This window comes from Symphalangus syndactylus, chromosome 9 (genome assembly GCF_028878055.3).
Source record: "Symphalangus syndactylus isolate Jambi chromosome 9, NHGRI_mSymSyn1-v2.1_pri, whole genome shotgun sequence".
In the NCBI taxonomy this organism is placed as follows: domain Eukaryota; kingdom Metazoa; phylum Chordata; class Mammalia; order Primates; family Hylobatidae; genus Symphalangus; species Symphalangus syndactylus.
In genome coordinates, this window is record NC_072431.2 from 16,950,153 (window position 1) to 16,964,111 (window position 13,959).

The 13,959-nt window shown below is 36.4% G+C and overlaps 1 protein-coding gene across 7 annotated transcripts in view; it reads right to left on the reverse strand.

Moving 5' to 3' along the window:
* MIPOL1 (mirror-image polydactyly 1) overlaps positions 1-13,959 on the reverse strand; it is a 381,774-nt gene that overhangs the window by 254,191 nt on the left and 113,624 nt on the right. For all 7 annotated transcript variants that reach the window (XM_055291493.1, XM_055291496.1, XM_055291492.1 and 4 more), the window contains exons 8-9: positions 7,985-8,018; positions 7,555-7,725 (exon numbers count right to left, since the gene is read on the reverse strand). In XM_055291493.1, coding sequence (XP_055147468.1) covers positions 7,555-7,725; positions 7,985-8,018 — 205 coding nt within the window. The remainder of the gene's footprint in view (positions 1-7,554; positions 7,726-7,984; positions 8,019-13,959) is intronic.

The following is a 13,959-nucleotide window of genomic DNA, read 5'->3' on the forward strand; positions in this document are numbered from 1 at the left end:
GAAATACCAAAAAATTAGCTGGGCGTGATGGTGCACACCTGTAGTCCCAGCTACTCAGGAGGCTGAGACAGGAGAATCACTTGAACCTGGGAGGCAGAGACTGCAGTGAGCCAAGATCACACCACTGCACTCCAGCCTGGGTGACAGACCGAGACTCTGTCTAAAAAAAAAAAAAAGGAGGGTGGAGCCAAGATGGCCGAATAGGAACAGCTCCGGTCTCCAGCTCCCAGCCCCAGCGACACAGAAGACGGGTGATTTCTGCATTTCTGCTTGAGGTACCGGTTTCATCTCACTGGGGAGTGCCTAACAGTGGGTGCAGGACAGTCGGTGAAGCGCACTGTGCGCGAGCCGAAGCAGGGCGAGGCATTGCCTCACTCGGGAAGCGCAAGGGGTCAGGGAGTTCCCTTTCCTAGTCAAAGAAAGGGGAAACAGACGGCACCTGGAATATCGGGTCAGTCCCGTCCTAATACTGCGCTTTTCCAACGGGCCTGGAAAACGGCACACTAGGAGATTGTGTCCCGCACCTGGCTCGGAGGGTCCTATGCCCACAGAGTCTTGCTGATTGCTAGCACAGCAGTCTGAGATCACGCTGCAAGGCGGCAATGAGGCTGGGGGAGGGGCGCCCGCCATTGCCCAGGCTTGCTTAGGTAAACAAAGCAGCCAGGAAGCTCGAACTGGGTGGAGCCCACCACAGCTCAAGGAGGCCTGCCTGCCTCTGTAGGCTCCACCTCTGGGGGCAGGGCACAGACAACCAAAAACTCAGCGAGGACCTCCACAGCCTTAAATGTCCCTGTCTGACTGACAGCTTTGAAGAGAGTAGTGGTTCTCCCAGCACACAGCTGGAGATCTGAGAACGGACAGACTGCCTCCTAAAGTGGGTCCCTCACCCCTGAGAAGCCTAACTGGGAGGCACCTCCCCAGTAGGGACAGACTGACACCTCATTCAACCGGGTACTTCTCTGAGACAAAACTTTCAGACAGCTGAATTTGTGGTCTCACGAAAATCTGCTGTTCTGCAGCCACCGGTGCTGACACCCAGCCAAACAGGGTCTGGAGTGGACCTCTAGTAAACTCCAACAGACCTGCAGCTGAGGGTCTTGTCTGGTAGAAGGAAAATTAACAAACAGAAAGGACATCCACACCAAAAACCCATCTGTACATCACCATCATCGAAGACAAAAAGTAGACAAAACCACAAAGATGGGGAAAAAACAGACCAAAAAAACTGGAAACTCTAAAAAACAGAACACCTCTCCTCCTTCAAAGGAACGCAGTTCCTCACCAGCAACGGAACAAAGCTGGATGGAGGATGACTTTGATGAGTTGAGAGAAGAAGGCTTCAGACGATCAAACTACTCTGAGCTACGAGAGGAAATTCAAAACAATAGCAAAGAAGTTAAAAACTTTGAAAAAAAATTAGAAGAATGGATAACTAGAATAACCAATGGAGAGAAGGGCTTAAAGGAGATGATGGAGCTGAAAGCCAAGTTTCGAGAACTACGTGAAGAATGCAGAAGCCTCAGTAGCAGATGCGATCAACTGGAAGAAAGGGTATCGCTGATAGAAGATGAAATGAATGAAATGAAGAGAGAAGGGAAGTTTAGAGAAAAAAGAATAAAAAGAAATGAACAAAGCCTCCAAGAAATTTGGGACTATGTGAAAAGACCAAACCTACGTCTGATTGGTGTACCTGAAAATGATGGGGAGAATGGAACCAAGTTGGAAAACACTCTGCAAGATATTATCCAGGAGAACTTCCCCAATCTAGCAAGTCAGGCCAGCATTCAGATTCAGGAAATACAGAGAACGCCACAAAGATACTCCTCGAGAAGGGCAACTCCAAGACACATAATTGTCAGATTCACCAAAGTTGAAATGAAGGAAAAAATATTAAGGGCAGCCAGAGAGAAAGGTCGGGTTACCCACAAAGGGAAGCCCATCAGACTAACAGCTGATCTCTCAGCAGAAACTCTACAAGCCAGAAGAGAGTGGGGGCCGATATTCAACATTCTTAAAGAAAAGAATTTTCAACCCAGAATTTCCTATCCCGCCAAACTAAGCTTCATAAGTCAAGGAGAAATAAAATACTTTACAGACAAGCAAACGCTGAGTGATTTTGTCACCACCAGGCCTGCCCTAAAAGAGCTCCTGAAGGAAGCACTAAACATGGAAAGGAACAACCGGTACCAGCCCCTGCAAAAACATGCCAAATTGTAAAGACCATCGAGGCTAGGAAGAAACTATAGCAACTAACGAGCAAAATAACCAACTAACATCATAATGACAGGATCAGATTCACACATAACAATATTCACGTTAAATGTAAATGGGCTAAATGCTCCAATCAAAAGACACAGACTGGCAAACTGGATAAGGAGTCAGGACCCATCAGTGTGCTGTATTCAGGAAACCCATCTCACGTGCAGAGACACACATAGACTCAAAATAAAGGGATGGAGGAAGATCTATCAAGCAACTGGAAAACAAAAAAAGGCAGGGGTTGCAATCCTAGTCTCTGATAAAATAGACTTTAAACCAACAAAGATCAAAAGAGACAAAGAAGGCCATTACATAATGGTAAAGGGATCAATTCAACAAGAAGAGCTAACTATCCTAAATATATATGCACCCAACACAGGAGCACCCAGATTCATAAAGCAAGTCCTCAGTGACCTACAAAGGGACTTAAACTCCCACACAATAATAATGGGAGATTTTAACACCCCACTGTCAGCATTAGACAGATCAACGAGACAGAAAGTTAACAAGGATATCCAGGAATTGAACTCAGCTCTACATAAAGTGGACCTAATAGACATCTACAGAACTCTCCACCCCAAATCAACAGAATATACATTTTTTTCAGCACCACACCACACCTATTCCAAAATTGACCACATAGTTGGAAGTAAAGCTCTCCTCAGCAAATGGAAAAGAACAGAGATTATAACAAACTGTCTCTCAGACCACAGTGCAATCAAACTAGAACTCAGGATTAAGAAACTCAGTCAAAACCGCTCAACTACATGGAAACTGAACAACCTGCTCCTGAATGACTATTGGGTACATAATGAAATGAAGGCAGAAATAAAGATGTTCTTTGAAACCAACGAGAACAAAGACACAACATACCAGAATCTCTGGGACACGTTCAAAGCAGTGTGTAGAGGGAAATTTATAGCACTAAATGCCCACAAGAGAAAGCAGGAAAGATCCAAAATTGACACCCTAACATCACAATTAAAAGAACTAGAAAAGCAAGAGCAAACACATTCAAAAGCTAGCAGAAGGCTAGAAATAACTAAAATCAGAGCAGAACTGAAGGAAATAGAGACACAAAAAACCCTTCAAAAAATTAATGAATCCAGGAGCTGGTTTTTTGAAAAGATCAACAAAATTGATGGACCGCTAGCAAGACTAATAAAGAAGAAAAGAGAGAAGAATCAAATAGATGCAATAAAAAACGAAAAAGGGGATATCACCACCGATCCCACAGAAATAAAATCTACCATCAGAGAATACTACAAACACCTCTATGCAAATAAACTAGAAAATCTAGAAGAAATGGATAAATTCCTCGACAAATACACCCTCCCAAGACTAAACCAGGAAGAAGTTGAATCTCTGAATAGACCAATAACAGGTTCTGAAATTGTGGCAATAATCAATAGCTTACCAACCAAAAAGAGTCCAGGACCTGATGGATTCACAGCTGAATTCTACCAGAGGTACAAGGAGGAACTGGTACCATTCCTTCTGAAACTATTCCAATCGATAGAAAAAGAGGGTATCCTCCCTAACACATTTTACGAAGCCAGCATCGTCCTGATACCAAAACCTGGCAGAGACATAACCAAAAAAGAGAATTTCAGACCAATATCCTTGATGAACATTGATGCAAAAATCCTCAATAAAATACTGGCAAACCGAATCCAGCAGCACATCAAAAAGCTTATCCACCATGATCAAGTGGGCTTCATCCCTGGGATGCAAGGCTGGTTCAACATACGCAAATCAATAAATGTAATCCAGCATATAAACAGAACCAAAGACAAAAACCACATGATTATCTCAATAGATGCAGAAAAGGCCTTTGACAAAATTCAACAACCCTTCATGCTAAAAACTCTCAATAAATTAGGTATTGATGGGACGTATCTCAAAATAATAAGAGCTATCTACAACAAACCCACAGCCAATATCATACTGAATGGGCAAAAACTGGAAGCATTCCCTCTGAAAACTGGCACAAGACAGGGATGCCCTCTCTCACCGCTCCTATTCAACATAGTGTTGGAAGTTCTGGCCAGAGCAATCAGGCAGGAGAAGGAAATAAAGGGTATTCAATTAGGAAAAGAGGAAGTCAAATTGTCCCTGTTTGCAGATGGCATGATTGTATATCTAGAAAACCCCATTGTCTCAGCCCAAAATCTCCTTAAGCTGATTAGCAACTTCAGCAAAGTCTCAGGATACAAAATTAATGTACAAAAATCACAAGCATTCTTGTACACCAATAACAGACAAACAGAGAGCCAAATCATGAGTGAACTCCCATTCACAATTGCTTCAAAGAGAATAAAATACCTAGGAATCCAACTTACAAGGGATGTGAAGGACCTCTTCAAGGAGAACTACAAACCACTGCTCAATGAAATAAAAGAGGACACAAACAAATGGAAGAACATTCCATGCTCATGGGTTGGAAGAATCAATATCGTGAAAATGGCCATACTGCCCAAGGTAATTTATAGATTCAATGCCATCCCCATCAAGCTACCAATGACTTTCTTCACAGAATTGGAAAAGACTACTTTAAAGTTCATATGGAACCAAAAAAGAGCCCGCATCGCCAAGTCAATCCTAAGCCAAAAGAACAAAGCTGGAGGCATCACGCTACCTGACTTTAAACTATACTACAAGGCTACAGTAACCAAAACAGCATGGTACTGGTACCACAACAGAGACATAGATCAATGGAACAGAACAGAGCCCTCAGAAATGATGCCGCATAGCTACAACTATCTGATCTTTGACAAACCTGACAAAAACAAGAAATGGGGAAAGGCTTCCCTATTTAATAAATGGTGCTGGGAAAACTGGCTAGCCATATGTAGAAAGCTGCAACTGGATCCCTTCCTTACACCTTATACAAAAATTAATTCAAGATGGATTAAAGACTTATATGTTAGACCTAAAACCATTAAAATCCTACAAGAAAACCTAGGCAATACCATTCAGGACATAGGCGTGGGCAAGGACTTCATGTCTAAAACACCAAAAGCAATGGCAACAAAAGCCAAAATCGACAAATGGGATCTCATTAAACTAAAGAGCTTCTGCACAGCAAAAGAAACTATCATCAGAGTGAACAGGCAACCTACACAATGGGAGAAAATTTTTGCAACCTACTCATCTGACAAAGGGCTAATATCCAGAATCTACAATGAACTCAAACAAATTTACAAGAAAAAAACAAACAACCCCATCAAAAAGTGGGCAGAGGACATCAACAGACACTTCTCAAAAGAAGACATTTATGCAGCCAAAAAACACATGAAGAAATGCTCCTCATCACTGGCCATCAGAGAAATGCAAATCAAAACCACAGTGAGATACCATCTCACACCAGTTAGAATGGCCATCATTAAAAAATCAGGAAACAACAGGTGCTGGAGAGGATGTGGAGAAATAGGAACACTTTTACACTGTTGGTGGGACTGTAAACTAGTTCAACCATTGTGGAAGTCAGTGTGGCGATTCCTCAGGGATCTAGAACTAGAAATACCATTTGACCCAGCCATCCCATTACTGGGTATATACCCAAAGGACTATAAATCATGTTGCTATAAAGACACATGCACACGTATGTTTATTGCGGCACTATTCACAATAGCAAAGAGTTGGAACCAACCCAAATGTCCAACAACGATAGACTGGATTAAGAAAATGTGGCACATATACACCATGGAATACTATGCAGCCATAAAAAATGATGAGTTCGTGTCCTTTGTAGGGACATGGATGAAACTGGAAAACATCATTCTCAGTAAACTATCGCAAGGACAAAAAACCAAACATCGCATGTTCTCACTCATAGGTGGGAATTGAACAATGAGAACTCATGGACACAGGAAGGGGAACATCACGCTCCGGGGACTGTTGTGGGGTGGGGGGAGGGGGGAGGGACAGCATTAGGAGATACACCTAATGCTAAATGACGAGTTAATGGGTGCAGGAAATCAACATGGCACATGGATACATATGTAACAAACCTGCACATTGTGCACATGTACCCTAAAACCCTAAAGTATAATAAAAAAAAAAAAAAAAAAAAAAGAAAAAAAAAAAAATGCTGGAGTCAGAGTTCTAGCATGAGTGAGCTAGAAAGATAGCAGCTGGTAGTCAGAAAGCGGGAAGCTTGACATTGAGACTCAGAATGACCAGGAACAGAGTATCACCACAGAGTAGATAATAGATACAGTGTGTAGCACACAATGACTAAAGTAGAGAAATTTAGGAAATAAGAGGCTGCAGTTTTTGAAAGGATTATCTACATAGGAATTTACATCACCAAGAATTATGACAAGAGTAGGCTGAAGAAAGAGACGTTGGAATAGGTCCAAAAATTTTAACAAAACAAGGGAAGTGACATAGAAGTGTGTACATGACTACAACAATAATGTGTACTGGGTAGTACAGTCTGATGCATGAGTTTCAGAGCTGGAGGTATTTAGGAAGTGAAAAAGACATTGATCTGAAAACAGTAACAAGGCGAGGTGTGGTGGCTCATGCCTGTAATCCCAACACTTTGGGAGGTCAAGGCAGGAGGATCACTTGAGGCCAGCAGTTCAACAGCAGCCTGGGAAACAAGGTGATACCAAATCTGCATACACACACACACACACACACACACACACACACACACACAGAATAAATAAATAAATAAATAAATAAATAAATAAATAAATAAAATAACGAGAAACAAGCCTCCAAGCCCAGTGGTGTAACTGGTATGAGAGACAGCACAGCCACTAGTTGAAAGGACTGCATTGGAAGCGGTGGCCTGAGGGAGGTAATCAGGTTTCAGGTAGAGCAGGAAGATGTAAGTAGCATCCAGAAAAAAATACATGAATAATTTTTATCCATTAATCAAAGTTTACTAAAAGGTACTGAATTAGGCACTGGGAATAAAACAGTAATACAGACATAGTCTCAGCCTTCAGAAAACTGTAATTTAAGTAAGAAGTCCCACGTATAAGTGATTAATTGAAAAAATATAATTAAATTCCTATAACAAGTTAGCCTGTAATAAAACAAGTTTAATTTTATTAAGAAATTAGACTGCATTAAATTTTATTTAAAATGAGGTTTCATATTTTGAACAGTAGTATAATAAAATACATAATTATTTTAATATAGCTAATCATTGTGGTGTTAATTATGTGCTAAATATTAATGTGAATTAAGAATATCTGGGCCAAAGTCATTTTTTAATGCTTAAAAAAAGAGAGAGGAAAATGGTAAGTATATGCTTTTACAGATATATGCAGTTACCTTAGACAAGGCAGCATCCCGTTCTTCTATTAGTGCACTCATTTCTTCTGCAGTTATTCTCATTTTACATTCCTTGGTCTTGTAGATTCTATCCACAATTATAGCTCCATTCTTCTGAATAGCTATCCCTGTGTCTGCATTGTTTATTCTGTTCAGTAATTCCTGTAATGTCTACCAACACCATTATATGTTAGTCAGACATGAAGTTTTAATATATTTTATTTAATATAGGGTTTTAATTAATAGGCACATGTGAATTGTAAATTGACTGAGTGAAGTTATTGAATTTTCATATTGCAGCAAAGATGTACATTATTAGTGTGTCAATTCTTCTTTTTCCCACATCTTAGTTCTTGAAACCCACTCAATTGAACTTAAGCCTCTAAGATATAAGACTGACATCAAGAAATCTCCTCAGAGAATGGCTTACCATGTCATTTTCTTCAGGGTTAATATTTTCTAGCCTAGAAAAAAGGGACACAGAAAGCCTGATCAGTAGCATTTCCTTAGTGCAGCAAAATGAGTTCGCTTTTTAAATCTTTAGAACCTCAAGTAATTTCATTCGACTAGTCTTTAGAGTCAACCATGACACTGAACATATTAAAGTGCCACCTGCTCGACTCCATCTTTCAATAATGCTCCATATCTTCTGCACTGACTTCAGACTGTTAAGTTATTAATGTTTACTGCTATATATGACTACAAGGATCAATTGTTCATATGTGCTTAGATGAAGAAAGTTCCCCAGTGATAAAAGCACTCATTCTCATCATTATATTTATTCCTGGACTTTCCATTTTTATCAGAAATTGTATTTCCTCTCTTTTTTTGGACACCATCATAAGTAAAACAAGGCAAGTATTTTTATTACAAAGTTTAACTATGTTCCCTCAAAAGCAATGACAAATAATTACACGAAATTTGAAGTAAAAATATCTTGCTGTTACCTATTTGTTATTATAAAACAAATGCATAGGAAGGCTGACCACAATTTTTAGATGACTGTTATTTTCTTCTTCATAATATATGTAGAATTATTCAACATAAAGACAAAAAATACAAACTGGCTCCCCTCAGAAATGCATTTTGTCTTTTAAGAGTCACAGTGGCTACTGAAATGTTTGTTGATGGTGAGAAATTAAACAAATGCAGTAAAAGTAAAGAAAGTAGTTTTAAATTACATAGAAAATATCTATAATATAATTTAGGCAACCATTCAAAGTAATTAAAAGAAAATTTGTGATATGTGTTAGTGAAAAGGTATAGATTCTAGAAAGGATCTCAATTATTTTTAAATTATACTAAAAAGTTAGATATCCAAGTTTCTGTTTTCTCAAGTTTTCCCTGTTTCTGTGCTCCTATGATTTGACATTTACCATAAAAGAGGACACTAGCCAAAGATAATAGAAGACACCTAATAAATATGCCACAAAATGGTTCCAAACTTCACAACTGGATAAAATTACTACACTCATGGAAAAGTAGTACTTTTAGAACTTAGTATTTTAACAGAAAAAATATATACACATATATTAAAGAGCTATATCTAGACATACTTAAATAGTATAAGTTAACAGGAAGGCACAGTAATTTTAAGTTATATATAACTCAATGTATCTCAAACAACAAACATCCACTTAGGTTTACATTTCAAGAAGGGTAACTACTTTCATCTCTTATCTTTTTTCTTCAAAATAAATGAACAATTTTCAAAGATGCTGCCTAACAAAAGTTTGTTCTACAAGAATTGTGAAGATAAATACTTCTTTTCATCTCAATTGAAAAACCTAACAGAAAAGTGTAAGATAATAAAATTCTTACATTTATTTATTATCACAGTGAAAATATTTGAAGAAAATGAGTGGCATTTAACCAGCAGTAATTGGTTGGCTAAATACGACTTCTAAGGAAGTTATATGTGGTGAGAAATATTTATCTTATGTTATCTTTTATTGCCATTCTTTTTAGGTAAAATCAAAGTAAGATCTAATTATGGCAGCTACCCAATAAAATCCAATTAAAATGCTTATAAACTTCACAATTACCTTGTTAACCTTGATAATTTAAAATGTGAACAGATACATGACAAACATTTGGACTGGTAGATTCCTCTGGAACCTTTGCAACAACAAAAGACATTTAGTTACCAAGGTTATAAATCTCTATTTTTAGTTTCAAAGAATTTTATATGACCAGGAAGGAAATAACAGTAGGTTACCTAGTCTGTATATTCCAAATAATCAACACATACAAAAAAGTGTATGGAATTTCTACGTAATATTTATAGGCTGTCTTCAGGCATTGCAATGTAAAGCATTACTTTAAGGAGAGGAAGATGAAGAGTTCAAACGTTTTAAATTAACAGCTTTCAATAGGAAAGGTTTAAGATAATTGTATTTACTCTAATATTAAAATTCCCTACTAATAATTTAAATATTTTTAAAAAATCAGAATCAAAACTTCTTATCAAGGGCTATTCCAGATCCCTGGCACATGAATTTAGTATTCAGACTTTAAATAATTTGTGTGATTGCTGCTAAAAGCACATAATATATACTGAATTGTCATTTTGCTGATAAGTGAATTTCAATTATGTTTTTGGTAAGGCTACTGTGCTAGGTCTGACACACAGGACATAAGTGAGCTAAGTCAGCCACTTAGCATTTGGATCTCAATCTTGTTTTGTTATTATTCTTTATAACTGATATAAGTATAGTGATAAACGGCCAGAAAACGAAAAACATAACTTTAGTTAAAACAAAAAAATGATTACTTCCAGATTTGAAAATCTGCATAGATGCAAGTAACTTTCAATATAAACATGAGTCTGGAAAGAGAAAAAGTTGATACTTGTTATTTCTCTACTTGTACTTTTTTTAAAGTTTCAGGAAATATCACGGATATCACAGATATTAAAGATAGATTATGTCATAATTTAGTCTCAAGTAGATTATATAGAGTAGGGATCAGCCAAGTTTTTCTGCAAATGGCCAAATAGTAATTATTTTAGGCTTTACCATATGCTCTCTATCATAGCTACTAAATTCTGACTCCGTAGTACAAAAGCAGCCGTACACAATAAGTGATCAAGTGTAGTTGTATCCCAATAAAACTTTATTTACAAAACAGGTAGCAGGCTGAATTTCAACATAAGTTCTTACTTCGCAAATCCTTGATACAGAGTGTTGGAAAATGAGACTAGACCTTTGATGTTAATGCACTGTTAAGTGCCAATTTGGAATATTTGACATAATTTTCTAAGCTAGATCATTCAATATCTAAAGATTAAGAATCCACAAAAATAATTTTCAGAAAATGAAATTCAGGTCTACAGTAAGTATATCCCATACTGTGTCACTTAAAACAACACAAAACTTGGACAACTTGCCTTTTCAGAAAAGAGGTGATTTGAAACAGCTATACATGGCTTTAATTTTCTATTTAAAATGACTTTGGGGAAGGTACTAAGGTTTACTAGTGGTAGGTACAACACATAACAGTTTACTGATTTAAATAAAGACTTAAAATAATAGTTGGTGCTATATGAAATATATCTGATGAACTATAAATTATATCTCATTAATACGGGGTTTACAATTAGACAAAAGAATTTCAACCTTTTGTAAACTTTAAATTATGCCTACAACAGTCTAACTTGACATAGTCATGATAATTAGTAAGAATTTTGCTGAAGTAAATGTCTATGGGCTCAAGTTTCAATTGATTTCCTATACCGTGCAAATTCTGACTGACATGCTTGCACTCTAAGTGAAAAGATCCATGCGTGAAATGTCGCATTTCTTGATTTATCCCTAAATCAGTCAATATCACCTTTTTCTTTTCTGAAACTGTAGTCATTCACCTTGTTCAATCCTAAGATGCCAAACGTTGACCTCAAATGATAAACAAATTTTACAGTTTTCTGAAAATTCTAATTTGTTGGCTTTTATTCTAATTAGAAAATTCTGATTTGTTTGCTTTTATTCTCTCTCATTTTCTACACACCACCACACTTAACATGTTAAAAAAAAAGTACCAACAATAGCAAAGAGACTGAAAAAAAGGTATCACGATCTGAAAAGCTGAAGTATACAAATGCAAATGTGTATAAGATCATGTATATGTAGGCAATTTTAACTTGAATCCTTTTTTATTTTTTTCCCTAGTTTTTGATAAAAGCCAAAAAAGAAAGAGAAAAAGCATTAAAGCCAAGGGGTAAAGAAAAGCAGAGAGAGGCAGAATAAGACAAAGCAGACACTGTAACAGAGATACAGTGTAGATCAGAAGTAGCAAAGCAGATGAGAGAAAAAAGAAAACAAAGGATCTGAAGATTATAGGAAGCAAAAATTAGGAATTTTTTTAAAAGATGTGAACAATTTATATAATTTTATTGTATACTCGATGCCCCAAAATATACCTTTCAGTCAAGCAAAAACAGTTATGCATTGGTCCTGTTATCAAGAGGTAGTCTAAAACACACTCTTGACGGTTCGGAACCTATAGATTCAGCAGAAGAGAAAAGAACCTCATAGAACCATCTGATACTATGCTGACATAATATTCTTTGTTGCTGTTGCTTTTCTTGCTTGGTATGTGTGGCCTTCCCTGACTCTTCCCCCTACCTGAACTCCTAGACTGATACAGAAGGAGTCCCTCTTATAAGCTGTTTCTAGGAAACAAAAATTCTTCAAATTAACTGTTAGTTGTTTTAAGTATTTATATGATTACTTACTTATTTACTTAAGTCAATTTGACCACAATGCTGTGTCCCCAGCAACTAGCACTGTACCTGACACAGTATAGTCAATAAATATTTACTGAATGAATTAAAAAGAAAAGCCTGAGAATTGAATGCATTCCTTTTCTCCCATTCCCATTCTTCCCTTAATACTAATGCTCTAAAAGACAAAATGAAAAAGATTCTTTCTCAAGGAATACTAATATACTTTAATAAAAACTGTAACAAATATATGTATAAATTAAAGTAGATATGCAACGAAGGGTAAAAAATAGGGAAGAATGATAGGCTCAATTTAAATATTTTAGTGAAAGAGATAGAATAAACTAAATAAGAGATCAGTTTAATAGGAGTTCTGAGGAAGAAGTTTTGGCTTGGATATGTAGGCAGATGGTTGTAACACTGATCAGAATAAGGGATTAAGGAGGAGGATCAGGTTTTAAGAATGAATTAATAAGTTTCATTTTGGATATGCTAAGTTTGAGTTGCCTGTGTAAATCTGAGGTAGACATTCTGACAATGTGTAATTGACTGACTTTGAGTCTTTGGCCAAGTAGTCTAGACTTCTAAGCTTTTTTCACCTATAAAACATGAAAATATCTACTTTAAAAGAGTTGTGACATTTTATGAAAAATTGATTTGTTGTCTTATGGAGGTCAATTTGATTTTTTAAAAGCATAAAAATCTTTTTAGAAGCAAATCTCATAAATAAAATTGGTGACTGATTTATGCACCAAAATTTATGAATATAAATTGCATGTAAATATAATATACCACTGTTTGGTGCCTGATAAATTGAACATTATAGTACCTGCAGATCTCCAAAGAAGAGTTCTAAAGTTTTAATGACTATATTACTGAAATTTTGTAAAAAGGGTATCTAGAATAGCCAAAACAATTCTGTAACAAAAGAGCAAAGTTGGAAGACTACAGCTGATTTCAAGACTCACTATCAAGATTATGTGATATTGACAAAGCGATCAACATATAGGTTAATGAAACAGAAAAGTAAATTCAGAAATTAACCCACAAATATACAGTCAACTTATTTTTGACAAAGGTGCAAAGGAAACTTAATGTAAAAATGACAGCCTTTTCAACAAATGGTGGTAGAATATAAGAATGTCCATAAGCAAAAAAAAAAATTTTTTTTAATGTTATCAAAATTTAAGTCTTATCAAAATTTAAAACTTGTGTTCTGCCAAACACACTAAGAGACTCAAAAAAACAAGACATCGACTAGAAGAAAATATTTGCAAGCCACATATCTGATAAAGGACTTACATCCAGAATATAAACAACTCTTTTAAACAATAAGGAAAAAATAATCCAATTTGAAAAACTATCAAATACCTGAACACTTTACTAAAGAAGATATGCAGATGAAAAATAAACATTTTAAAAAGATACTCAATATGATTTGTCATCAGGGAAATGCAAATAAAAATACTAAGTTACTACTACACTCCTGTTAGAATGGCTAACATCCAAAACAAGAAACAAAACAAAACAAAAACAATAGTTCCAAATGCTTGGAAGGATACACAGCAACAGGAACTCTGATTCATTGCTAGTATAGCCACTCTGGAAAAGAATTTGGCAGTTTCTTGTAAAATTAACATAGATTTAACTTATGATTCAGCAGTATTGCTACTGGGTTTACTCAA